Source organism: Nelumbo nucifera, chromosome 1 (assembly GCF_055504915.1).
Source record: "Nelumbo nucifera cultivar China Antique chromosome 1, China Antique-T2T, whole genome shotgun sequence".
Classification (NCBI taxonomy): Eukaryota; Viridiplantae; Streptophyta; class Magnoliopsida; order Proteales; family Nelumbonaceae; genus Nelumbo; species Nelumbo nucifera.
In genome coordinates, this window is record NC_142649.1 from 31,067,589 (window position 1) to 31,094,555 (window position 26,967).

At 43.8% G+C, this 26,967-nt stretch overlaps 2 protein-coding genes across 8 annotated transcripts; one reads left to right on the top strand and one right to left on the bottom strand.

Annotated features, from left to right (window-relative positions):
- The first annotated feature begins 664 nt into the window (after window positions 1-664).
- LOC148803084 (uncharacterized) lies at window positions 665-1,117 on the top strand. The gene has a single exon (XM_088892269.1). It carries the CDS (start codon window positions 665-667, stop codon window positions 1,115-1,117), a length of 453 nt encoding a protein of 150 aa, XP_088748395.1.
- A 4,410-nt stretch (window positions 1,118-5,527) lies between these two features.
- Window positions 5,528-26,967, bottom strand: LOC104590917 (wall-associated receptor kinase 5-like). 7 transcript variants are annotated; one of them, XM_088896598.1, is made up of 8 exons: window positions 25,991-26,111; window positions 18,678-19,078; window positions 18,024-18,604; window positions 9,155-9,316; window positions 8,225-9,064; window positions 7,961-8,131; window positions 6,392-7,606; window positions 5,529-6,199 (listed from the first exon to the last, which is right to left on the bottom strand). In XM_088896598.1, the coding sequence occupies exons 3-7, from the start codon at window positions 18,127-18,129 to the stop codon at window positions 6,408-6,410; spliced, it is 2,478 nt and encodes an 825-aa protein (XP_088752724.1). In that variant the 5' UTR covers window positions 18,130-18,604; window positions 18,678-19,078; window positions 25,991-26,111; the 3' UTR covers window positions 5,529-6,199; window positions 6,392-6,407. The 7 variants fall into 7 exon arrangements, with proteins under 7 accessions (XP_088752718.1, XP_088752724.1, XP_088752723.1 ...); XM_088896597.1 differs by lacking the exon at window positions 25,991-26,111 and adding an exon at window positions 19,153-21,931; XM_088896596.1 differs by lacking the exons at window positions 18,024-18,604; window positions 18,678-19,078 and adding an exon at window positions 26,448-26,585 and having other exon boundaries at window positions 25,991-26,380.

Sequence of the window (26,967 nt, forward strand, 5' to 3'; positions counted from 1 at the left end):
ATTCTTGATCCAGCCGTTCATCGGCATTTCTCGTTTCCTCTCTACAAATCTTGATTAGGCTACAACTCCTAGCTCAACGGTTCTTGATCCAGCCGTGCTCCTTCTACTCAACGATTCTTAATCCGGTCGTCTCCCTGCAACTCTTGACCCAACAACGATCATGCTTTCTTGATTGAACTATTTCTCTGCAATTGTTCTTTCTGTTCTCATGGAGACTGAACACATCTCTCTTTATTTCCTTTCTCCTTTGGACAGTCAGGAATGATCCACTGGTTCACTGATCCACTCTTCATTCTTCCTCTCACCGTTTGTCCACCGACCACTGAGCGTCGCAGCCACCGTAGCAGCAGATAGCAGTGACCAGTTGCAGTCTTACAAAGGAATTGACATACTATAATATCTCCATCCCTCGGGTCACTTCTGTATTCACGTACCCTGGTTCTTTTACTTTTGAAGAAGGATTGGAACAGTGCGCGAGTCACAATATTCAACAGCATCAGCAGCCGAAGCCCATTGACTATGATAAACCAAGCTCGTTCCTGCCAATCGATGATTCAGAGGATAATCAAAGACTGACAGTAATCCGCTTGTTCTTGTGCCGTGTTTCTTCCTGTTTCTTCAAGAACTCGATATTACTGCTGACGAGTCTTGTTGATTGGTCACCATGACTGCCAATAACGACAGGAACGGTGAAAGCTCGAGTAAGTCTATTGGACCGTCTTCTCCTTTCTATTTGCATCCATCAGATAATCTTGGAGTTATTATCAGTCTGATGGTCTTGAGAGGAGATAACTACGATGAATGGGCAAAGGTGATGAGAACTGCCTTTCATGCCAAAAACAAAATCAGTTTCATCGAAGGCAAGGTCATGAAGCCAGAAGACGATGCTCCGGAAATTGATCTTTGGTGGATTGTGAATTCGATGTTGATGGCTTGGGTTTTCAATACCGTCGATCCATCACTGCGTTCAACTATCACGTATATGGAGATGGTCAAAGAACTTTGGGATGATCTGAAGGAACAATTCTCGATCGGCAATGGACCCCAGATTTATCATATTAAATTTGAGCTTGCTAACTGCAAGCAACATGCACAGACAGTGGTTGCATATTATTGAAAATTGAAGGCAATGTGGGACAAATTAGGAAGCTACTCTAAGGTACCCGTATGTACATGCAGGTGCAGGTGTGGAGCGGCAGCCGAAGTGGTTAAAGAAAGAGAAAAAGAGAAAATCCACCAATTTCTGATGGGTTTGGATGACGATATATTTGGAACTGTGCATTCCAACATATTGAGTATGGATCCAATTCCAAATATGAATAAAGTTTACTCAATGATCATACAAGAAGATCGACATCGATCGTTGGCACGAGGTAAGGAGGAATGGGTAGATGCGGTTGGTTTTGCAGCACAAGCCTCACAGAAATCGCGAGACAGCAAAGCTGCGTCAAAAGACAAAACAATTGTGTGTAACAATTGTAGTCGATTTGGCCATGATGCAGCTGTGACTAATAGAGACCGGACCGGACTGAGCGGGCTCAATGACAAGCAATGGTAGACTATTGTAAGCATGCTTAATGCTTACAAAACCAGGACCAATGAAAAACTCTCTGGTAAGAATTACTCCACTGAATGGATTATTGACTCTGGGGCGTCACATCACATGACAGGGAATTTAAATGTGCTCGTCGACACCTATGATCTTGCACCTTGTTCTGTTAGGTTACCCAATGGTGCACACACCGAGGCCGTGAAAGAAGGCACTATTGAACTAGGAAATAATTTTAAATTGTTGCACGAATTATATGTCCCAAAACTCAATTGTGATTTATTGTCAATAGGTCGGTTACTTCGTGATACAGATTATATTGTGACGTTTACTAATAAGTTATGTGTGATATAGGACCGCATCTGGACTTTGATTGGTGCGGGTGAACAGTTTGATGGGTTCTATGTCTTCAAGGGTGTGGCACCGGTTCGAGCTTACAAGATAGATGGAATTGGGTCATGCGATTTATGGCATCGGAGATTGGGACACCCTTCTTATCAAACGGTTAGCTTATTTCTTAATATCAGTAATAGTAGGAACAAAACCTGTGATGTTTGTTTGACGGAAAAACAAACTAGAGATGTCTTTATTCAAAGCAACAATAAAGTGACTGATTGTTTTGTATTAATTCATTGTGACTTATGGGGTGCTTATAGAATACTTGCATCTTGTGGTGTGGTATATTTTCTGACAATTGTCGATGATTATTCTCAAACAGTTTGGATTTATTTACTGGTTGAAAAAAGTAAAGTTGGTAGAACATTCAAAACTTTCTGTGTCATGATTGAACGACAATTTAATAAGAAGGTTAAGGTGGTGAGAAGTGATAATGGAACAAAGTTTAAATCCTTGAAGTCATATTTTGACAAGCAAGGAATTTTATTTAAAATTCCTGCATTGGAACACTACAACAAAATGGTCGTGTGGAGGGAAGCATCATCATATTTTGAATGTAGCCAGAGCGCTTAGATTTCAAGCACATATTCCGATCAATTTCTGGGGTGAGTGTATTTTGACCGCAGGGTACTTGATTAACCGGACACCTTCGACCCTTCTTGGTGGTAAGATACCTTACGAGATGCTATTTGGACAAAGTCCTTCTTATAAACATCTCAGAGTTTTTGGTTGCTTATGTTTATCGCATACTTGGGGCCATGACAAATTTGCCGCTAGGAGTAGGAAATGTGTCTTTATTGGGTACCCATTTGGGAAAAAGGGGTGGAAATTGTACGACCTTGAGTCTGGTGATTACTTCGTCTCACGAGACGTGGTGTTTAGTGAGGCTGAGTTTTCCTTGTACACTCCGGAGTATCAACCCTTAGTAACCAATCCTCCCGTAGCCAAAGAAAATGATGGGTTGCCTTGGGCCACTCCTAATATGGTATCTGAGTCACCTCATATAGAAGTTAGGGGGAACGACACGATCAATGAAGAAGAACATCAAAACACGGGTAATGATGAGGAGGCAGGTCCTCTTGATGAGACAAGGAGCCATACAGATTGCAGAAATAATGAAACTCTAGCTGCTCCTCAGCCCACCATGGAGTTGTTAGGCCGTGGACATCGAGAAAAGCGGACCCCCAACTATTTGCAGGACTTTGTCACACACTCAGCTAGTCGATTAGACCCCTCCACTGTTTCTCCTACATCAACTCAGTCCTCAGGTACTCCTTATACCATAATTCATTATGTGACGTATGAAAATTTTTCTATGAAACACAAACATTTCTTGGCAGCTATTACTGCAGGCCGAGAATGTACTCATTTCTCTAAGGCAATGACTGATGCCTGGTGGCGCGAGGCTATGCACCAAGAGATACAGGATCTGGAAGACAATGGGACATGGACCTTGGAAGACCTCCCACCTGGAAAAAAAGGCAATCGGGTGTAAATGGGTCTACAAGATCAAGTACAAGTTTGATGGATCCATTGAAAGATTTAAAGAACGATTGGTAGTCCTGGGCAACACTCAAATTGAAGGCCTTGATTCCAACGAAACCTTTGTCCTTGTGGCTAAAATGGTCACAGTTCAAACATTCTTAGCAGTTGTTGCGGCCCAACATTGGAAATTGCATCAGATGGATGTCCACAATGCTTTTCTACACGGTGATCTCCATGAGGAGGTCTATATGAAATGTCCTCCAGGTTTTTCGGCCTCCGGGACTGGAAAGGTATGCAAAGTCCGAAAATCTTTGTATGGTCTACAGCAAGCCCCCTGGAACTGGTTCTCTAAGTTAGGTACTACCTTGAAAACCTTTGGGTTTGAACAGTCCTATTTCGATTATTCCTTATTTACATATCGCAAGAATGGGGTTGTCTTGTGCATCCTAATTTATGTTGATGACTTAATCGTTGGTGGGAATAACCCGGAGTTTATACGCAAATTTAAACAATGAAGGACTTGGTGTTCTTAAATATTTTTTGGGCATCAAAGTGACTCGCGGATCATCGGGGATATTTCTTTGCCAAAGAAAATATGCAATTGATATTTTTAGAGAAGCTAGCTTATTGGGGTCCAAACCTGCTCACTTTCCTATTACTCAGAATCATAAACTTACCCTTGCTGATGGAGCACTTCTGGATGACCCTGAACGATATCAACGTCTTATGGGCTGTTTGATTTATTTAACCATTACACGGCCGGAGCTCAGTTATTATATCCATGTCTTGGCTTAATTTATGCAGTGTCCTCGTGTTGATCATTGGGATGCGGCATTGCAGGCAGTTCGTTATCTAAAAGGACGTCCTGGTCAAGGAATATTTTTGCGCTCTGATAGTGATCTACAATTATATGCATATTGTGATTCCAACTAGGCGAGTTGTCCTCTAACTCGTCGCTCTCTTACTAGGTATTTTGTCATGTTAGGACATTCCCCCATCTCTTGGAAGACTAAGAAACAACATACTGTCTCCTATTCCTCTGCCGAGGTGGAATATCGGTCAATGGCTACTGTTAGTTGTGAGTTGAAGGGGCTAAAACGTCTGCTGTCATTTCATTCACAATGAGATCCAAGCCGGCACCATTGCGCCTTCCCATGTACGTACCGGTGAACAAGTTGCCGAAATTTTCACAAAGGCTCTCGGACAAAAATAGTTTGATTATTTCCTTCCCAAGATTGGCATTTGCAATTCTCATGCACCACCTTGAGGGGGAGTATTGGACGGAGATAAGACTCGCGAGAGTCCCGGATCTGTATGTTACCTGTACAGTTAGGAAGTCTTTTTGTTTTGTTTTCCTTTTTGGATTAGGAAGACCTTTGTTTTTAGAAAGTTTTGGGGAGCAAGGAACTCCACCGTTTGTATATAAATATCATAAGGTATCAATGGAAGAAAACACACCTTTGGCTTCCGAAATTTTTCTCAGATTGATAACAAGTTAGCAAAAATAAGTTGAATGGGGGCTCGGATTTCCCTGATCCTTTAGCTTTCAATTAAGCTATGTTAGTTAAGTTCGCTTAGGGGTTTGTGTCTAACCCGTCCATCTTGTGGTCTAGGGTGGTGAAACGAAAGTATGTAATAGATAGATGGTTCCTAATCTCACAATTTCCTTTGCAGGGATCTTGGGGTTGGAAGTAGGAAAAATGTCTGGAAAGCTATCTAGACATTACAAGGTCAACCGAAGATCAAAAGTTTTCTTTGCGTTGTTGTTTAAATGCTATTCCTATCAAAGAAAATTTGTTGACAAAAACACATTAGCAATACAAGTAGCTGTGACATTTGTAAAAAAGTGGTTGAAAGTGTTATGCAACGTTTCTTTTTCTTTTTTTTTTGACCATGACCGTAGCATTTGGTTTGGGATCGAGCTCCCTAAATTTGAAAATCCTTGAGTTAAATCAGGCTAATTCTTTTAGTAGCAGGTTTTCAGAATGGTTGGCCCTCTGTGACAAGCATGGCAAGGAAGAGATCTGAGAGCTAGCTGCTTATGCATTCAATTGTTATTCTATGGAACATTCGGCTTTAAAGGAACAATCAAATTTTTAATAATGCAGATGCTAATAGTTCCAATGTGTTGTTTCTGATTCGCAGGCAAGTGGAGGAGATGAAGAGTCTTAAGAAGGAGGATATACAAGGAGTGTGCCCTTCTAATGTGCACTCCCTGTTCTCATCTTGGAATCTACCGGATTCGGGCTGTTTAAAGCTAAACTCATATGCTGTTTTTGAAACTAGTAGCAGAGCAGATTTCAGGGTGGTTACCACAAATAGCTCAGGTCTGTGTTTAGCAGTTTCTTTTGGTCCCTGCCATGCTTATTCTCCAGTTAAAGCCACGTTTTTGAAGCAGTGAAGCTTGCAATTTCCTCGAATTTCTATAGAGTTGTTATTGAAAGTGATTGTAGTCAATTGACTATTTTACTCTAATTCTTGTAGCCACTTGCATTTTCTGGTGTTGGACATCATAGAATTAAGCAAGATCTTGAAGGTTTCTTTCAGCAAAGCCTGTAGGCCTGCAAATCAGGCTGCAAACCTAGCAGCTCAAAAAGGTCTGCTTTCTACAAGCCTGTTAGTTGGTGATCTGCCTAGTTGGTTGGATGAGGTGCTTCGAGAAGACATGCTGGTTGACTGTTGTGTTTGTGCTTGCTTTTTTCCTCAGTTCAGTTTCTGTTGCTTTGTGTTTGGCAGTTTCGTTCTTTTTGTTTAATGAAATGTTGTTTCCTACCAAAAAAGAAAGAAAGGCTTAGGGAGATTTATTGTAATGAGGGGAAACCTTTTACAAAAGCAGTTATAATTACTTATATTTCAATAAAAACATTAAAGAAGTAAAATCCTCATGTGCTTACAACTATGATAGCAAATTATTTTAAAGCATCATAAACTAATAGAAAAGAAAAAAAAAAAAAATCTTACATCTAGAGGATATATCTTAACGTGGAAATGCCATAGATAATAATGCATCTTTCTCCAAACTATACTGCATAGATGCATCAGATGGATAGTGCCTTAGTGGTACAAAGATAGGAGTAGTGATTCCAGATTGTAAACTAACATTCTCTCCTTTCAATTCTTGCACACATGACTTTATTTCCAACCTTTTTAATCCTTCCAGCTCCATGGCAACTTCTTTCATGGTGGGCCTGTGTTCCCCACTTATGTTCAGACATCTATTTGTAAGGTCGGCAACTGCAAAAATTTTTTCAGCTACACGATCATCTAAAAGCTCATCCTCAATGATTTGTAAGAGATGATTTTCTTTCATTGAAGAAACAAAATATGTAGCTAAATTCCTTTGTTCTTGTGATCTTTCAAAACAAACTGGTTTTTCCCCTGTTAAAAGCTCCACAAGAACCACTCCGAAGCTATAAACATCACTTTTCTCTGTTAACAGACCACTATGAAAATATTCTGGGTCTAAATAGCCCAAGGTCCCTTGAACTAATGTAGTTACTTGATCTCGATCTGTTGGAAGTAACCTCGAAATTCCAAAATCAGAAACTTTTGCTGCATAATTATCATCCAATAATATGTTTGTGGATTTGATATCTCTATGGATGATTGGTATTGAAGCTGCAGAGTGTAGATAAGCAAATGCACCAGCAGTTTCTATTGCAATCCTCAACCTATCTTCCCAAGAAAGCAAGGAGATGCCATTCTTTCTTTGAATATGATCGAACAAGGTTCCATTGGAGACATATTCATAAACCAGTAAGGGTATTTCAGTCTCCAAACAACACCCCAAGAGTTTCACTACATTTCGGTGGTTAACTTGAGAAAGAATAATAATCTCATTTATAAATTGCTCAATTTTGCCATCATCAACTACTTTAGACTTTTTAGTGGCAACTACTCGGTGATCAGGCAGAACACCTTTATATACTGTACCTTGACCACCTCGGCCTAGGATGCAGTCCTCATTGTACCTATTGGTTGCCATCTCTAACTCTTCAGCTGTAAAGATCTTTAAGAACTCAAAACCACCTTCATGTGAAGATATTCGTTGTTGCAAAAGCATGCCACCATTTTGTTGAAAGAATTTTTCTTTTAGCCTCAGGAGTTTCCGTTTCCTTATGATGAAATTTAACCAAGAACCACCAATGAGTAAGAATATGGCACCGAAACCTATACCTGCATATAGCATTAATTTGAATATTACTTAGTTAGCAGAGCAATTATAATAGTAAGGGAGAAATGTATCATATATCAGTCTTTTATATTAGAGTGGGTTCATCTCCCTTTCCACTACTAGAAGAATTTAATTGGTTTTTCTTCAAGTTAAGATACATGTCAATGTCATGCTTGCAGATAATTAGTAAAATATATCTGGGTAAAGTCTTTAGTTCAACTCTTGATCTAGCAATCTCTGAAATATGTACACATTATCTTATATAAATATAATTAATTGTCTGTGAAGTAGTCATACACTAATTCATTCAGGATCCAAAACTACTAACATGAAAACTGTTCTTGATGAAGGATTACCTAGAATGACCTTAATCACAGGAAAGGCTTTACTCTTGGCAATGCATCTTTGACCATCTTTTCTTCCATCACCATAGCTATTGTTTGGACAAGAGCAGTAGTAAGAACCAATTGTATTAGTACAACTGCTTACACATGGATTGTTCTTTGGATCTTCACACTCATTTATATCTGCCAGAGCAAAACAAAGATAGAAAGAAGCATTACATACATAGCTTGAACCATGTTCCCAGCAATTAATATCCCATATATCCGTGAACATACCTTGGCATCCAGTGGGGAGATATGGATTTCCGTGGTAGCCATTCAAGCAATGGCAAAGATATCCAGGGCCATTTGTGGAGTCTGTGCAGTTGGCGTTCTTCCCGCAAGCATAATCATTCGCTCTTTGTGCTTCCTTGCAATTCTTCTCTCGAATTGCCCAATCAAGTACTACTGGAGTTGTGATTCCAATGTTTACAATGCGATCCACATCATTTCTTGAATTCCACAGGGAAGATGCATTTGAAGTGAACCACATTTGGTCAGATAGGAAGGCTAAGCCACATCTGCTGATCTTCCAAGAGTTCGATTTGTTGGTTGTTTTGGCATACTCACCAACACTCAGAGTAAATGCAGGAAGATCCTTCGGTATTGCGGTCTGGCAGCATCCAATGCCGTCACAAGGTCGCCCAGTCAATACGGTATCATAAGGACAAGATGAAATGCACCCCAAATTGAACTTTGTAGAATTATAATCGGACAAGACGCCAAGTGTGTTACAACCAACAGCCGTGAACTGGTTTCGGGTGTAGGAGAATCTGTATACATTTGGTAACTCGATAGATGTATTGTAAACATAACTTTGGTTGTCTCCAGTGTAACAGTAGATGGAAGCCCAGGTGGAGAGTGTAATCAATTGACCTTGTAGTGATATGTCCATAACGGGAAATTCTGTACTCATTAACAGTTGAGGAGGATCAGTGGCAGTGTTGCAGAACAACTTAAATTCATCTCTGAAACAGGTTGGATCATCTCCATCGAGACCGAATGGGTATGGGATGCTAACATTCCCGCATTTGTTTTGGCATCCAGGCTTTGTCTCTAAGGATGTGGATTCTGCTGCTGCCATCAACACAAAGGGTCAACTGGTGGTGTTGTATCTCACATCCTTCTTAATACAAGACATTATTGAAAATTTAAATTAATTCACACCTTGGCATCCCTCAGGGAGATAAGGATCCCCTTGGTAGCCTTCAATGCAATGGCAAAGAAATCCACGGCTATCGTTGGAGTAAGAGCAGTAGGTGTTCTCCCCACATGCATAATTAGTAGATCCTTTCTCACAGGTCTTGTTTACAGTAGACCAGTCGAGTACTGATAGGTGCATGTCCAAAACAAAATCCCATTAGTAACATTTTAATTTATAAACTAAACCAAAACATTAATTAATATAAGAATAATACAAGAACATAATTATATATTAGTTATTCATAAAATACATATTTATATACACACCTATACATATATATATATATAAAATATATATATAAATGGTTTAGCCTCCAGGTCGGTTTTTAAAACACTGATTCGTTTTGTTGAGCGAGCATTTGTCAAAACCGTCTTAAGTGTGTGTAAAAGCTTAAAACACTACATCAGTTTTGCCATTATGGAATTATAGTTGCAGGAAAAAAGAACCCAATCAATATAAAAAGTATGTGCCAAAGAAAATTGTAAAAAGACAACTAAAAATGAAAAGAATTAAACTGTATCATCATAGAACCTATTTTATCCACCAGGAAAAAAAGGTTGAAAATGCTGATCAAAGACTAAAAGCCACCACCTAAGATTATTTGCCATCAAAGATTAAAACGGTGTGAAAAATACAATTGGTTTATTAATTGTCTAAAAATAATTTAAAATTTACAAATAATTATTTTAGTAATTCTTTAATAATTACTAATCCTATAATCAATTAATCATTATTAACTATTCTTACTAATAAATATTACAATTTATAATCTATTTAAAAATTGAAAATAGTAAAAGATAGTAACATTTAATAATATTGATTTTACTAATAAAACAAACGGGTCAGACCATAATACATCAACATGTATGTATGTATGTATGTATGAACATATATTATATCAATAAAATAATGTATACTATATTCCACATAAATTATATGTTATATGTATTAATTAATGTTTAAATTATATTTTTTATTTCATGTTTTAACTTTTCTTTTTAAAAAATGTCAAAATTTTGGATTTGATGCCAAAAAGGGTTTTTGGGAAAAAAATAGCAAGACAAGGCACGTCTGGCCCTTGGGACACATAATTCTTGAAAGATTACCCCAAATTGATGTAAAGTTCACCCTAATTAGACAACTGAATGCAAAGTTATGGCACCTAGAAGTTTGCATATACATTTAGCGTGCAACCCATGACCTAGTGTTTTGGCTGAATAGGTCAACGGTTCAGCCACTAGGGTCGAACAATTTTTGACCAAACCCTAGACTTTAGGAAAGCTGAACAAAATCATGGCACGGTGACGGTTTGAACAATTTGACCATCCAATAGTGGCAGGTTTGAAATACTAAATTTAAATCCATTTAAGTTTCTCACTTAAAAGTAATTGTAAATTTATGTTAATATTTTTCACTAATTTAATATCCTTTTATTTTCTATTTAAAAATAATACAAATTAATAAAATTAGTAAAGAATAATTACTTTTAAAACCAAATTAGAATTTTTTTTTATTAACAAAACCCATGCATCGCATAGGTCCCGACTAGTACTTTTTTTTTTTGCAATTTTCATTGTTTTCTGTATATCTCATTCTTTCATACTTTCGTCTCTTCTTTGCTATATTTTCTGATTTTTTGCATTTTGCTTCATTTCCTCCTTTTCTTCATTTTTGTTGTATTTCCTATATATTTCCTACTTTTGCTTTATATTTTGTGTTTTGGTTGTATTTTATCATTTTTCTACAAAATGGTCTCATGAAATGACATTAGTACTGTGGGTTTTGAAATTTTTAAACATGCACAGAACAGTCGCATGTGACTCTTTTCTCAATTAAACTAGTAGAATTGTCAGAGTGGGATCTGATGAAGGGAAATTTGGCCCGACCTCGCGATCGCCTGACACGTGGCAAAGACAAGCAGCTCGGGACAGTAGAGCGCTCGAAGCGAGCATCAGAAACAAGTCCAAGCTCACTACCGAGCCCGAACTCCAGACCGCTGTACTGAGTCCGAGCTCCCTGTTAAGAGCAAGCTCCCTGTTAAGGGTCCAAGCTCCCTAAGTAAGAACCCGAGCTCCCTAAAGTCCGAGCTCCCTATTAAGAGCGAGCTCCCTACTGAGAACCCGAACTCCCTGCAAGGAGCACGAGCTATACTGGACCCCAAGCCTCACAAAGCTGACCCAAGCTGGCCCATGGCAGCTCGGAACACTCCAAACCGAACTCAAGACACCTCGCTCGCCACTCCAACACTTCACTTCCGAAACACCAGTTCGACCAAATGTACCCGACACCAAGGACGTCCGTATCCAAGGGCGACGCGCCTGACTGATTTGGGATCTGACGCCTGACAGCCGCATTTCAAACGGCTTCCTGCTACCGCCACCTGCAACCGTCGTCACTAGCCGCAGAGACGGCTCCGACAAAAGGAACAGTGGCGGTTCTGCCCGGCCAGAGGAAATGACATCCGAACTGGCAGGAGTTTAGAAGTAATCATGCCCGACCTGACGGAAGCCTGGAAGTGAGTGCGCGAGGTGGTTATAAAAGGCTTCTACCCCCTAGGAACGAGGTATGCTAACTTTCGCGCTATCTGGTTTATCTTGCCTTTGAAAGATTCTAACTTGAGCTTCGGAGCCCTTACGCCAGGTTCTCCCCGGAGCTTCTCTTCTCCTTCCGTTTCAGGTCCCTGTTACTCAGTTCAGAGGCAAGATCATCGATAGCTAAGACCGGCCAGATTGTGCATCATCAATTGGCGCCATCTGTGGGAACGCTTCAAAAGGCCTCCCTCCAAAACTTTCATACCCTTTTCTTCTTCTCTGAGAAACTCAATACTCATGGCCTCATCCAGCAATGCCGGACGTGGCACAGAGACAAACACCACCGGGGAACAGCCCCAAGTTCCCGTGGTGTGTGTTGGGCAGTTCACCATCCCCCTCTCGGTGGATGGAACCCCCAATCTGACTACGCCACAAGCAGTGGCGCCTGTAAGCCTACCTTCCGCAAACATCCCCTTCCCTGTTCCCATCGAGACTACCTTCACTGAACCAATCGTCGTCCCCCTGGCAGCTAGCCAAAATCGGTTGGATGACTTAATGCAGTGCATGCGGGCAATGCAAGCCTAGATGCAGCAGTTCCAGCAACACCAGCTTCACCAGCACCAAGTGTTGCACAACCTCTCCCAATACCACTATCAACAGCAGTTCCCCCAACTGACACCGAACCAACCACTACTTCCACCTCGCCACCCTGCCCCGAAGCCAGTCAAGGCCTCTCCGCAGGATGGGCGCCTCCACCAAGGAAAGGCCTCTAGGCCCCAGAATCCCCCAAACAGCCAGGCCTCGTCCCCAGGCCGGAGAGAAAGAAAAGTCATCCCCGCCTCGTGGCTCGCAGGCGGATCGGGAACCTCGCCCGCGAGGTCGGCACCTCGGGTCTCCAAACCGGAGTCCCCACTGGTGGAAAACCGATTCGGCGCACTGACAGCAGCGGACTACCAGCACTCCAGGCCCATCGAGCTCGGCAACACGGAGGCCAGTAGCGCCAGTACAAGGCCCACTCAGCAGCGAAGGCGCTGTCGAAGTCGACGAACTGCCACCTGCATCCTATCCGAGCTCAGAGGCAAAGGCGAGACGAGCTCGGACGAGGTAGGAGTCGCCCCGATTCTCTCAGTTCCTTCCCCCCTCGCCTCAGAACTCCTGGCAGTCCCCTTGCCTAGAGATTTCAAGCTCCCGCCCCTAGACAAGTATGACGGGTCCTTCGACCCCAACGACCACGTGGACGCTTTCCAGTCCCAAATGCACCTCGCCAGAGCCAGCGAATCATGCATGTGCGTGGCCTTCACCACCACCCTCAAGGGGGTAGCCCGCACTTGGTACAGGAACCTGGCCCCCGGATCAATAAAGTGTTGGGCTCAGTTCATGCAGGTCTTCACTGCACACTTTGTCACCAGCAAACGGTGCCCCAGAGCAGAGGAAAGCATCTTCGGGGTAGTCCAGAGGGAAGGAGAACCCATACGGGGCTACATCAAGTGATTCAATGAGGCATGCTTACAGATACCGCGGTTAGACCCCACGGTGCAGCTCGCCACAGCAAAAAGAGGGGTGACGCACAAGGAGTTCAAATGGCACATGGTAGCCAACCAGCCCGCGACCGTGGCCGAGTTCCTCAAGCTCGCGGACAAGTTCATGAGAACGGAGGAGGAAATCAACCAACAAACCGAGGGTGGAAACGAGAAAAGAAAGAGGGACGGCGAGCCCTCTAGCTCGGCCGACCGAAGAAACCCGGCCCGGGACCCAAAACCAAACCAGTCGTTCTGAGCTCCCCTGCCAGTTCGGACGGATTACACGCCCCTGAACACGAGGCAGACCGAGATCCTAATGACGATCAAGGACGCCCCATACGTGAAATGGCCACCTCGCCTAAAGGGAAATCCAAACGAAAGAAACAAGAATTAGTATTGTAGTTTCCATAGGGACCACGATCACAGTACCGAGCAGTGCAATAACCTCCGAGACGAGATAGAGGGGCTCATCCGTCGCGGATACTTAAGAAACTTTGTACAACACAACAATAATAGCAATAAAGCGGATCAGCCGGGCGAACACTTAAAGGACGCCCCCGAGACTAGCAGCAGGCCTGCCGAACCGATGCAGCGACAGCTTCCGGCCGAAAGGCCAGTTCGGGGAACCATCCATGTAATTGTGGGAGGTTCGGTGGTAGCGGGGTGCACATCAGCGGCAGCCCGGACCTCAGTTCGCGAAGCGGTCCTCGAGGAGCGGAACCCTCCGAAAAGGCCGAAGACCGAGGAGCCGATCCTCTTCACAGAAGACGACGCGCGGGGAGTTCACTACCCTCACGACGACGCGCTTGTCATTAAACTCAGGATCAGCGACTTCGAGGTTAGGCGTGTGCTCGTAGATTCAGGCAGCTCGGCGGACATCCTCTTCAAGTCGGCGTTTGATCGGCTACAGCTGCCAAGGAGCGAACTAAAACCTGCAAGCACTCCCCTGGTGGGCTTCAGCGGGGAGGAAGTCAGGCCCCTTGAAAAAATAACGGTGCCCATGGAAGTCGGCACGTGGCCTTGTGCGGTCAGACTCAACCACGACTTCCTGGTGGTCGCGACCCCCTCCCCATACAATGCCATAATAGGACGGCCAATCACGCATATCCTGCGGGCGGTGGTCTCCACCTACTATTTGGCCATGAAGTTCCCTACGGACTTCGGTGTGGGGTAGTGCGGGGCAACCAGCTCGAGTCTCGCAAGTGCTACGTTGCCGCCCTAAAGGGCAAGTCCAAGCCGGCCGGCGACCTCGATTTGGAGCGGCCTACGGAGCAGGGCGAAGAACGAGCCTCGCCAACAGAAGAAACAGTTGCGATTCCGACCTCACCTACGGACCCAGCTCGCGCACTCCAGATTGGTGCTTCTGTCAAAGAACCCCTACGGACCGAACTGGTATGTTTTTTACTCCAAAATTTAGATATTTTTGCATGGTCCGCGGCCGATATGCCCGGTATTGACCCTAGTCTTATAACTCACAAACTTAACACTGACCCTTTAGTCAGACCCGTTAGACAGAAGAAACGGAACTTAGCCCCGGAGCGCTGGAAAGCGGTCGACGAGGAAGTCGAAAAGCTCCTCGCGGCAGACTTCATAAGGGAAGTCCATTACCCGAGCTGGGTGGCCAACCCTGTGCTGGTGAAAAAGGCGAATGGCAAGTGGCGCATGTGCGTCGACTACACCGACCTGAACCGAGCTTGCCCGAAAGACTGCTTCCCCCTTCCTAGGATCGACCGCCTAGTGGACGCGACCTCGGGACATGAATTGCTAAGCTTCCTGGATGCCTACTCAGGCTACAACCAAATCCGGATGGACCAATCCGACAAGGAAAAAACCAGCTTCATAACCGAGTTCGGTCTATACTGTTACAAGGTCATGCCCTTCGGGTTAAAAAACGCCGGGGCGACCTTCCAAAGACTTGTAAATAGGCTGTTTCGGCCCCTGTTTGGCACAAAGATAGAGTGCTATGTAGACGACATGGTCGTCAAAACACAGTTTTCACAAGAATTAATACAAGACTTAAATTCTGTCTTCCAAATCCTACGTCAGTATAACATGAAGTTGAACCCCAACAAATGTGTCTTTGGCGTCACCTCGGGCAAGTTCCTAGGCTACGTTGTCAATCGACGTGGCATCGAGGCCAACCCAGACAAAATAGAAGCCATCCTAGATATGAGACCACCTTGGAAAATAAAAGAAGTCCAAAGGCTAAACGGCCGCATAGCCGCTCTAAGTCGCTTCATGTCCAAGTCGGCAGATCGCTGCCTACCCTTCTTCAAAGCAATCAAAGGCAAAGGGTTCGAATGGACCCAAGACTGTCAGCTCGCGTTTGACGAGCTAAAAGGCTACCTCGCCAGTGTGCCAACCTTAGCTCGGCCCGAGGAAGGCGAAGTCTTAGAACTGTACCTCTCGGCTAGCGACGAGGTGGTCAGTTCGGTACTAGTAAAGGAGGCAGACCGGGTCCAACGACCCATATATTATGTTAGTAAAATCTTGTAGGGAGCAGAGACAAGGTACCCGCAGATAGAAAAGCTAGCGTATGCCCTGGTGGTAGCAGCACGGAAACTCCGCCCGTACTTCCAGGCCCACACCGTCATCGTCCTGACCGACAAACCTCTGAGACAAGTTTTACTCAAACCCGAGGTTTCCGGCCGGCTGACGAAGTGGGCCATCGAACTCAGCGAGTACGATCTCCAGTACAAGACAAGAAATGCCATCAAGGCCCAAGCCTTGGCAGATTTTATCGCAGAATGCACGTTTAGCCTCGAAGCCCTTGAGCCAGTCAAGCCCGAGATCCCCAGTTCGGGCGAACTCGGAGCTCCCAGGCCAAACGAGTCCGAACCCCGTGAAGTAGCAGCCAGTGTGGCATCCCTCCTAGTTAGACCAAGCGCGAATTGGGATGAGGAGCCCTGGATCCTTCACGTAGATGGCTCCTCGAACCAACAGGGCAGCGGGGCTGGAATAGTGCTATGCGGCCCGAGCGGAACAAAACTAGAATACGCACTACGCTTTGAGTTCGCGACATCCAACAACGAGGCGGAGTACGAGGCACTGATTGCCGGGCTAAACCTAGCGCACGATGTCGGTGCAAAGCACATGGTTATCTGCAGCGATTCCCAGCTCATGGTCAACCAAGTTACAGGCGAGTACGAAGCACGCGAGCTCACTATGATTGCGTACTTGGCAAAGGTAAAGGAAGCTCTGCTCAACTTCCAGTCACACTTCATCAAGCAAATCCCGAGGTCAGAGAACGCTGAGGCCGACGCCCTGTCCCGACTGGCTAGCACGAGCCACATTGCCAGGAGAACCGTGTACGTAGAGGACTTACCTCGGCCCAGCATTCTCGGTGGGGCAGAAGAGGTCGCTCCCGTCATCGAAGCAGAGCCGAGCTGGATCGACCCACTCGTGAGCTTCCTGTTAGACGGAACCCTCTCAGCGGACCGCAACGCAGCCAAGAGGGTGCAGCGCCAGGCAGCCAAATACGTCATGATAGACGAACGGTTGTACCGACGATCCTACACGCTCCCCTATCTGCGATGCTTGCGCCCAGCCGAAGCCGAGCTGGTACTCCACGACATCCATGAAGGCTTGTGCGGCGGACACCTGGGGGGCAGAGTCCTCGCCCAAAAGGCACTTCGACAAGGATACTACTGGCCAACAATGAAGACAGAGACAATCGAGCTCGTTAGAAAATGTGACAAGTGTCAGAAACACGCCAACATCCACCATCAGCCCGCCGCCGACCTCAAATACCTCACCAGCCCATGGCCCTTCACCCAATGGGGGATCGACATCCTGGGGCCATTCCCACCAGCAACAGGCGGAAGGAAATTTCTAGTGGTGGCAGTAGATTATTTCACAAAGTGGATAGAAGCTGAACCCCTGGCAATAGTTACAGCCCGAAACATACAAAACTTCTTTTGGAAGAACATTGTATGTCGCGTCGGGCTACCTCGGGTACTGATCTCCGACAATGGCAAACAGTTCGAGGATATCAAGTTCAAAGAATGGTGCCGAAGTATGGGAATTAGTCAGAACTTCACATCGGTCGCACACCCACAGGCAAATGGCCAAATAGAAGAAATGAATAGAGCCATCCTCCGCGGACTGAAAGCGCGATTGAACCGAGCCAAAGGTTTGTGGGCAGACGAACTACCAAGTGTTCTATGGACACACCGAACCACGGAAAAAACCGCCACAGGTGAGACCCCCTTTAACCTCACATACGGCACCAAGGCAGTAATCCCGACGGAAATCGAAGTACCTACGTTGCGACTAGAAGCGTACGACGAACAAACAAACGAGGGCGAATTACGCACCAACCTTGACCTACTGGACGAAGTGAGAGACCTTGCACACATCCGAACTGCAGCCTACCAACAAAAGGTAGCTCGGTATTATAACGCGCGAGTAAAAAAGAGGAACTTCCGCGTCGGCGACCTGGTTCTCCGTAAGGTCATGGTGCCCGAACCCGACGTAGGGAAACTTGGACCGAACTGGGAAGGTCCCTACAGAGTAAAGAAAGCACTCAGTGGGGGAGCATACGAGCTCGGAACCCTAGAAGGAAAACAAGTACCCTGAGCATGGAACGTTGTCAACTTAAGAAGGTACTACCTATAGGCCACCAAGTACCCCGAAGCCATTTCATGTCAGAAAACGAACTGAAGGACCGAAATGGTCAGTTCGGCAAAAAATATAGCTCGATGACAGGACAACCAGTACATGAACAAAAAGCCATTTCATTTCAGAATAGATGTGTATATTCAAAAAAAAAAAAAAATTACATTTCATTTCACAAGCCAGGGTCCACTTCATCATTATCAGAAGCCACTTCGACAACGCCCGAAGGACCTGCCTCCCCCTCGGAGTCCGGTTCGGCATCCGCAGCATTAGCCATCTCTTGAGTGATGCGCGAAGTGGATATGGTGCTGGTATCGAGGTCGGGGTACGTATTCCGGGTCATCCACCGACTTAGCTTGAAACCCCTCCTGTAGGAGTCTACCATCAGATCATCGAAATCCGGCGAAGCAATATAATCGCCAACAGCCTTCTTCTTCGCGTCTTCGATGCCTTGAGAGAAGATCTGAGTCCTCTCCCTGATATCCTCCTGAAGATACTCAACCTGGTGCTCCAGGTCCAGCTTTATTTCCGCCATACGCTTCACCACCACTCCCATGGCCTCGGCATCCCTCTGAGACCTCGCCTGCCTAGACCGCGCAAGGCGAGCAGCAGCCTCAGCAGCACGAGCATTCTCCTCGGCAGTCCGAGCAGCCTCCTCGGCAGTCCGAGCAGCCTCCTCGGCAGCTCGCGCCTACCTCGAGCATTTGTCCACCTGGTTCGCCAAGGCTTGAATGGAAGAGTTCACCTATCAAAGGAAAACGGGATCAAAGAAACGAATAAAAGAATAAAAGCCGAGCTCTAAAGAAGGGAGCACTTACCACCATGGCATGAGTAACGGCACGGCAGGCCACTTGGTGTAGAGGGAGCTCGGTCCACGCCGCAACTTCCTCGGGAAACATCGCCTCCTTACTCCGTTGAAGAGCATGAACAGGCGACAGCATGCTCCTGAAGTCCCCCGGGGCCTCTGAGCCCGACGGCCCAGCTCGCATGTGGGCAGACTCGGAATAGGCGGGAGCCCCCGTGTGTGTGGTTTCGGCATAAGGAGCCCCCGCCGGCTCCTGCATAGGAAGAACAATCTCGGGCTCCTCTGCCGGATAATCTGACACCTCGGACTCCGCACCCCGGGATGGCTCGGCGCGAGCTCGCTTAGCCACCCGCTTTCTCCTCTTCATGCCCTCGAACAAGTGCCCACCTCGGGTCCCTCGAGAGTCCATCGTACCTGCGAAAAGGAGTTCGGCATCAGTAAGACACGTAAGAGAAGAGCAAGACAGGATCACTAGGGAAAGAACCTACCCGAACTCAGGCCCGCAGCAATAAGCTTGGCCTCCGTCAGATACCATTGACGATCCAGCCCAAGCTGTGCCCATTGCCGGAGGCCCTTCGCCGTCTCCTCATCAAGTGTGATGCCGGAATCTGGAGCGGCCATCCCCCAGCCGGCCTGAAACGGCCACCCCAGCGCACTTCGCACCCCGAAATAGTCCCGCTTCCACGCCGGGACCTTATTGGGGAGTCCGTGTAAGAGCTTGAAGCCCGGGCGAGGGGACAGGTAGTATGCCCGCCTACGCCCAGGAAGGGGACCCACTTGCTTTTTCAGCATTAAAATGGAAGAGAAAATCTCCAGATCCAGAGGAAAGTTCTCGTCACAAAATAAAGAGATCGTTCCCACTAAGTTCCTAATAGAGTTCGGGTGAAGCTGGCCGACCGTCAGACCGAAGTGGTTTAGGACCTCGACAAGAAGAGGGTGGAAGGGCAGTCGCAGCCCCGCGGCGAGCTGTTCCCGGAAAATCACGATCTCATCAGGACCGTGTTCCCAAGGGAAGCTGCCCGTAGGGATAAAGTAACCGTACTCACTGGGCAAGTCGTAGTAGTCTACGAGGGTTTGAAGTTCCTCAGGCGTCATAGTCGAAGGGCCGAACTGATCTACAACCCAGCCACGACGGGAGGTGGACGCCGACCTACCTGAAGCACCTCGGGCTGTAAGCCCGACCCCTTCCTCAGGACCTACATCGGGCTCACTTGAACTACCGGGGGACGCAAACTGGTTCGTAGAACCTACATCAGACCCGCTTGAACAGTTTGAACCCTCCAAACCAGACATCGGGAAACGGAACGGGATTCCAAAAGCACTCACCCGGGAAGAAGACTGAAGCAGACCACGAAAGCCCGAACAAGCAAGGAAACCTGGGACGTGAGCTGAAAAGCCTGGACGCGAGCTGAAACTTAGGCGCGAGCTCAAGATGTACAACAGTAGCAAGGACGCCCCCCCCCCTCGCGGGCTATTTATGTCCACAGCGGCCGGAAAGCGACGGCCCAGATCGAAGCCAATCCAACAGCCCACAGCCGCGCTAAGCCGCACGTCTTCCAAGACCAATCAGCGCATGTCTTTCCGAAACTGACGGAGCGTCGCGCACCTCTTGTCAGAGGACAGGTGTCGGCACGCGTCTTCCCGAAACTGATGGGGTGTCGGCGCACGTCTCCTCGCAATAAAAGCGCCTGCAGCGCAACTCCCGAACAACTGCCGTCACGACTCCCAAACGCGCGCCCTTTTTTGAAAATCAAATTAGAGCAAGCACGCTCGGCACGGACCAAAACCCTCCTGCTACCTTGCAAACTCCCCGCGCCAAGACGGGACCATTGTCGTAGGGAGTGGGGGGCAATTGATGAAGGGAAATTTGGCCCGACCTTGCGATCGCCCGACACGTGGCAAAGACAAGCAGCTTGGGACAGTAGAGCGCCCGAAGCGAGCATCAGAAACAAGTCCAAGCTCACTACCGAGCCCGAACTCCAGACCGCTGTACTGAGTCCGAGCTCCCTATTAAGAGCAAGCTCCCTGTTAAGGGTCCGAGCTCCCTGTTAAGAGCGAGCTCCCTGTTAAGGGTCCGAGCTCCCTGTTAAGAGCGAGCTCCCTGTTAAGGGTCCGAGCTCCCTAAGTAAGAACCTGAGCTCCCTAAAGTCCGTGCTCCCTATTAAGAGCGAGCTCCCTACTGAGAACCCGAGCTCCCTGCAAGGAGCACGAGCTATACTGGGCCCCAAGCCTCACAAAGCTGACCCGAGCTGGCCCATGGCAGCTCGGAACACTCCAAACCGAACTCAAGACACCTCGCTCGCCACTCCAACACTTCACTTCCGAAACACCAGGCCGACCAAACGTACCCGACACCAAGGACGTCCGTATCCAAGGGCGACGAGCCTGACTGATTTGGGATCTGACGCCTGACAGCTGCATTTCAAACGGCTTCCTGCTACCGCCACCTGCAACCGTTGTCACTAGCCGCAGAGACGGCTCCGACAAAAGGAACAATGGCGGTTCTGCCCGGCCAGAGGAAATGACATCCGAACTGGCAGGAGTTCAGAAGTAATCATGCCCGACCTGACGGAAGCCTGGAAGTGAGTGCGCGAGGTGGTTATAAAAGGCTTCTACCCCCCAGGAACGAGGTATGCTAACTTTCGCGCTATCTGGTTTATCTTGCCTTTGAAAGATTCTAACTTGAGCTTCGGATCCCTTACGCCGGGTTCTCCCCGGAGCTTCTCTTCTCCTTCCGTTTCAGGTCCCTGTTACTCAGTTCAGAGGCAAGATCATCGACAGCTAAGACCGGCCAGATTGTGCATCATCAGGATCAAAGTGTGAAGTCTGAAAGCACATGAGGGTGGGTTCTTGTCACAAATGAAATGTTTGGGGCCTACTATTTATAGTACTCCCGTGCATGATGAGTTTCCCCTCAAATTATTGACAACCTTAATGTATTAAGGACATTAAGGATTAAGATAAATTTAATAATTAATTAAAAATAATATTTTAATTATAAATAGTACAATTACAAAATTAATTAAATACACTTAAATTAATTAGGTAGATATAATTGCTCTCAAATAATTACTATTATTCATTAAATAATTAAATAACTGAGTAGAGTTGATAATTAAATACTTAATTAATTATGGTTAATTAATTAATGATAAGAAATTACTCTCGATAAATGATAATTAATTATCAAACGTTTTGAGAAAGTAATTTAATAGTAAATTACCATATTTAATGTATTATTTAAATTATAGTTATTTTTATTTTAAATAATATTAAGTTATGTTATAATAATTATAATAATAGTAATTATAATTAAATTATTATTGGCAATTACTTAAATTATTAAGTATAAATATAATTAATAACTATGGTAGTTACTTTTGAAAATTACCATAATTTATGCAAATTATGTTACTTAATTATTTGCCTAACTATTCGAAACTAATTTAATTGTAAACTACTATTTGAATATTTGTTAAGTAAAATAACTAATTAAAATAATGTATTATTTAAGTAAAATATCACAGTAATTAAAATAACTTCACATTTATTTACTTAATTAAGTAAAATAATTCCATAGTAATTAAACTCAACTTAGATCCGTCCATTGGAATTGGGTTTAAGGCCCGAGACCAAGGCCAACGTAGATCTATCCAATGTGAGCCCAACCTGCACTAAATTTTGATTTACTCAGTTTGAGCTTTATATATATATATATATATATACATTGGGATAAGGTTGTCTTGATCTTACGTTGCCCAAGGGCTAGGCCCAGCCCAACCCTCGAAATTTAAAAAAAAAAAAAAGAAACTCAAGCATTTAGTCCTAGGCCCAACCCAAGGACTTAATATCCAAGCCTAATCCATGTAAATTTGTGGGTTGGGTCAATCTCGACCCAGGCTAGGCTCCCTTAAGTTGCATCCCTAGCTGTAGGTCCCTTTTGAGTTTAGACCTGTACTACATATGGGTCCACTAGCTTGATACCAAAATGGCTTTATATGTTATGTTATACAACAGTTGTAAGTGCAAATTATTAAACAAGCTCATGATTTAAGTTACTTATTCAATTAGGTAACTTATTTATGTACTTAAACAATCCTAATTAATTTAATTAGGTAGCATAATTATTAATTTTTATTACTAATAAAATTATAAAATTTATAATTTTAATCCATTTAAGTTATATTTAAAAAATGAAAATTGTAAAAATTAATTCAATTTTGTCAAAATAATAATAATAGTGATAATAATAATAATAATGATGATGATGATGACAATGACAATTACTAATTGAAGGTTCAATTAAATTACTAATTTTATAAAAAAAATAATTTACAATAAAATTAGTTTATCAATAAAATTAATAAAAATAGTAATATTACAAAATTAATCTTAAAATGATTAAATTAAGAAAGCTTTATAGTAGGCATATAGCCTAACCTAGCCCATGATCACACCTAATTAGGAATGTCATAGGTCTCTCTCTAATAGATCATAGCAGAATAAGGATGCCAACCCAATAACCCCATAAACGAATTTCCAACTTAAATTAATGGCTCGAGCTTTCAAAATGTGTCAGAAAAAATACAACGAAACATTGCGACATGGATTGTGTTGGTATCAGGTTGAGTGGATTGGCATGGGTTTAACTCAACCCTGACCTAACCCAACTAACCCGACTCAATACTATGCAGTTTCTGAACCTGCCCCAACCTATAGGGTTCAACTCAATACCAACCCAACTTGTTCCATAGTTTTTCAACTTAATGCTTTTTGAAAGCTCAAAAGCTATTAGTTTAAGTTGGAAATTGGTTTATGGATTCCAAAGTGAAAGAAAAAAGAACCAAAAATAGTGAAATAAATCATATACTTTAAGAATAGGGGTTAGAAGTTAGACCAAATTACAAGAATACCCTTTATATGTGTAGGGGTATTATATACCGATGGGTAGGGGTTAGCCCAACTTAAAGCAGATGAGGGTTAAATAATCAAAATTCTGAACTAATCCTACACCCAATTTGGGTTAAGCAAGTATTAGACGAAATCATAAACGTTAAGGTTAGGGGTTAGAAGTCAGACCAAATTACGAAAACGCCTCTTATATGCCTAGGGGTGTTATGACCCAATGGGCAAAGTCAGCCAAACCTTCACATGATTTGTGTTAAATAATCAAAACTCTAACAAATTATAAGAATACCCTCTATATGTGTAGGGGTATTATGACCCGATGGGTAGGGGTTAGCCAAACTTAAAGCTGATGAGGGTTAAATAATCAAAATCCTGACCTAATCCTACACCCAATTTGGGTTAAGCAAGTATTGGAAGAAATCATAAACGTTAAGGTTAGGGGTTAGAAGTCAGACCAAATTACGAAAATACCTCTTATATGCTTAGGGGTGTTATGACCCAATGGGCCAGGTCAGCCAAACCTTCACACGATTTGTGTTAAATAATCAAAACTCTAACAAATTATAAGAATACCCTCTATATGTGTAGGGGTATTATGACCCGATGGGTAGGGATTAGCCAAACTTAAAGCTGATGAGGGTTAAATAATCAAAATTCTGACCTAATCCTACACCCAATTTGGGTTAAGCAAGTATTGGAAGAAATCATAAACGTTAAGGTTAGGGGTTAGAAGTCAGACCAAATTACTAAAATACCTCTTATATGCCTAGGGGTGTTATGACCCAATGGGCCAGGTCAGCCAAACCTTCACACGATTTGCGTTAAATAATCAAAACTCTAACAAATTATAAGAATACCCTCTATATGTGTAGGGGTATTATGACCCGATGCGTAGGGGTTAGCCAAACTTAAAGCTGATGAGGGTTAAATAATCAAAATTCTGACCTAATCCTACACCCAATTTGGGTTAAGCAAGTATTGGAAGAAATCATAAACATTAAGGTTAGGGGTTAGAAGTCAGACCAAATTACGAAAATACCTCTTATATGCCTAGGGGTGTTATGACCCAATGGGCCAGGTCAGCCAAACCTTTATACGATTTGCATTAAATAATCAAAACTCTAACCTGACCCTACACCCTAATAACCCTGACCTTATAGGCGTGAGTCAATTCGAACTTAAACCATTTAACTTGATCCATTGACATCCCTAAGAGAGGTACAACTTGGGCTAACTCGGATTGGGAAATTGTTAAAAGTTCAATGGGCCAAACCAAAAGGTCATGACTGATGCAGTCCTCAAATCGGATACTGACTTGCATCTTCTTTCTCTCCTAAAAGTATACATATTCAAATTTGATTGGTTTATATATTGAAATTGAATTGGATCTCGTTCGGAGATTCAAATCAAATTTGGTTCATATAAATAAAATACAATTAAAATGATAAAAATATTGTATAGTCTTTCATATTATAATTTATGAACAAAATTATTTAAAATTTACTTTTATAAAACTTGAATATAAAAACACAACAGTCATACAAACATTATGAATAGACACAATATAAATATTTAGTACACATGAGCATTTATATTTGAATCCAATGGAATCGGATTATGTTGGATTAGATATATATGTGAATTTAGGGGTAGATTCAAGCCGAGTCGAGCTAAATATTTGGCTATTTGAGTTTGGCTCGTTGAAACTGTGTTAGGTTCAAGCTCGAGCTCGATTCGAGTTAGAAACTTGAGCTTGAGCTCGATTTGGTTCAAAGTTCGCAAGTTCGAGCTAGGCTCCACTTGAGCACGATGCAAGCCAAGTTTTTTTTTCTAAAAAATAAAAAATATACATATAAAAATATTTTTTATTTTAAATACAAAAAATTAAGAATTATAAAAATTATTTATTATTATACATGTAAAAAGCAAGAAAAAAATATACATATAAAATTGTGTTTATTTTACATACAAAAAAAAAGAATTATAAAAATTATTTACTATTTTACATAAAAAATAAAAATATCATTTATAAAATATTATTATATAAAATAAAAATTTCTTATTATATATATGCATTTGTATATGTATGTATATAATAAAAAAATATTTATTTATTATACTAGTCTCACGAATCAAGCTTCACTAAGCTCAAGCTCGGCTTGATTAGCAAATGAGCCTATATAACCGAACATTTTATAAACTAAGCTCAAATAACTCATGAAAAACGCGGTTTGTGGCCACCCCTAATGTGATGCAATTGTAAACGGACGGTAGCAGGCTGCGGGACCAATAATAGTACCCCACGCCAGTGATAAAATACATGGATCTCATACTCAGAGGTTGAATGAGTGTGAGCCTCATATATCTTATGACCAGGTCAACTATCTTTTCTTCCTGACAGGCATAATAAATTCATACCTTGGCATCCACTGGGAAGGTAAGGATTCCCATCGTAACCTTCCATACAATGGCAAAGATATCCAGGTCCGTTTGTTGAGTTCGTGCAGTAGGTATTGTTCCCACATGCATAATCAGCCGCTACTCTTTGCGCTTCCACGCAACTGGTCTTGTTTCGAATTGCCCAGTCAAGTATTAATGGATTTCTCAACCTAATTTTCTGAAGGTAATCCAAGTTATTTCTCATAGTCCAGAGGTCGAACACATGCGAGCTGAGCCATTCCTGCTCTGACAGAACGGAGTATGCGCATTTGCTGGCATTTCCACTGTAGGATACGCTGTAATAATTTTCAATGTATACCCAGAAAGAACTGAGGTCCTTGGGTATCGAGCTCTGGCAGCATCCAAGGCCTGCACAAGGTAATCCTGTTATTTGAGTATCCTCCAAGCATAACGAATCGCAACTAATATAGCGCACCTTGCCCATGTAGTCGTACAAATTTCCATTCATCTCACAACCGACAGACATGAATATATTTCTGATGTTGGAGACCCTGTACGCTTTCTGAAGTTGAAGTGCAGAGTAGGGGCTATTCCACGGCTTGCTGTCCCCCACCTGACACTGGACGGCGACTTGAATGGAGGTCGTCAGTTGGCCCTGCAATGATATGTTCAAGACGGGCTGGCCGTCTTGGGTCTGCAGCACAGGATTGTCACTAGAGGTGTTGCAGATCAACTTGAAATCGTAATCCATGAAACAGCTTGGATCATCTCCTATACCAAACGGGTATGGGATGCTGATGTTCCCGCAGTTGTCCTGGCAGCCAGGCTTCGTCTGAAATAAGGTCGACACTTCTGTTGCCTTTGTTATGGACAGAAGCCATGGTAAGATGAGACGAAGCAACATGGGCCAAGGCATACTTGGATGAAATGAAAATTGGGGTTCTAAACTCTGAAGGTAGTCCTGGAAAGATGGCAATCTGAAAATACTGCACTTT

Coding starts and splice junctions, on each gene's coding strand:
- LOC148803084 (XM_088892269.1), top strand. CDS start 665: ATGACTGCCAATAACGACAGGAACGGTGAAAGCTCGAGTAAGTCTATT.
- LOC104590917 (XM_088896592.1), bottom strand. CDS start 26,888: ATGCCTTGGCCCATGTTGCTTCGTCTCATCTTACCATGGCTTCTGTCC. Junction 9,065..9,154: donor TCTCCCTGAGGGATGCCAAG/GTGTGAATTAAT, acceptor TGTTGATGGCAG/CAGCAGAATCCACATCCTTA. Junction 7,607..7,960: donor TGTGATTAAGGTCATTCTAG/GTAATCCTTCAT, acceptor TGCTATATGCAG/GTATAGGTTTCGGTGCCATA.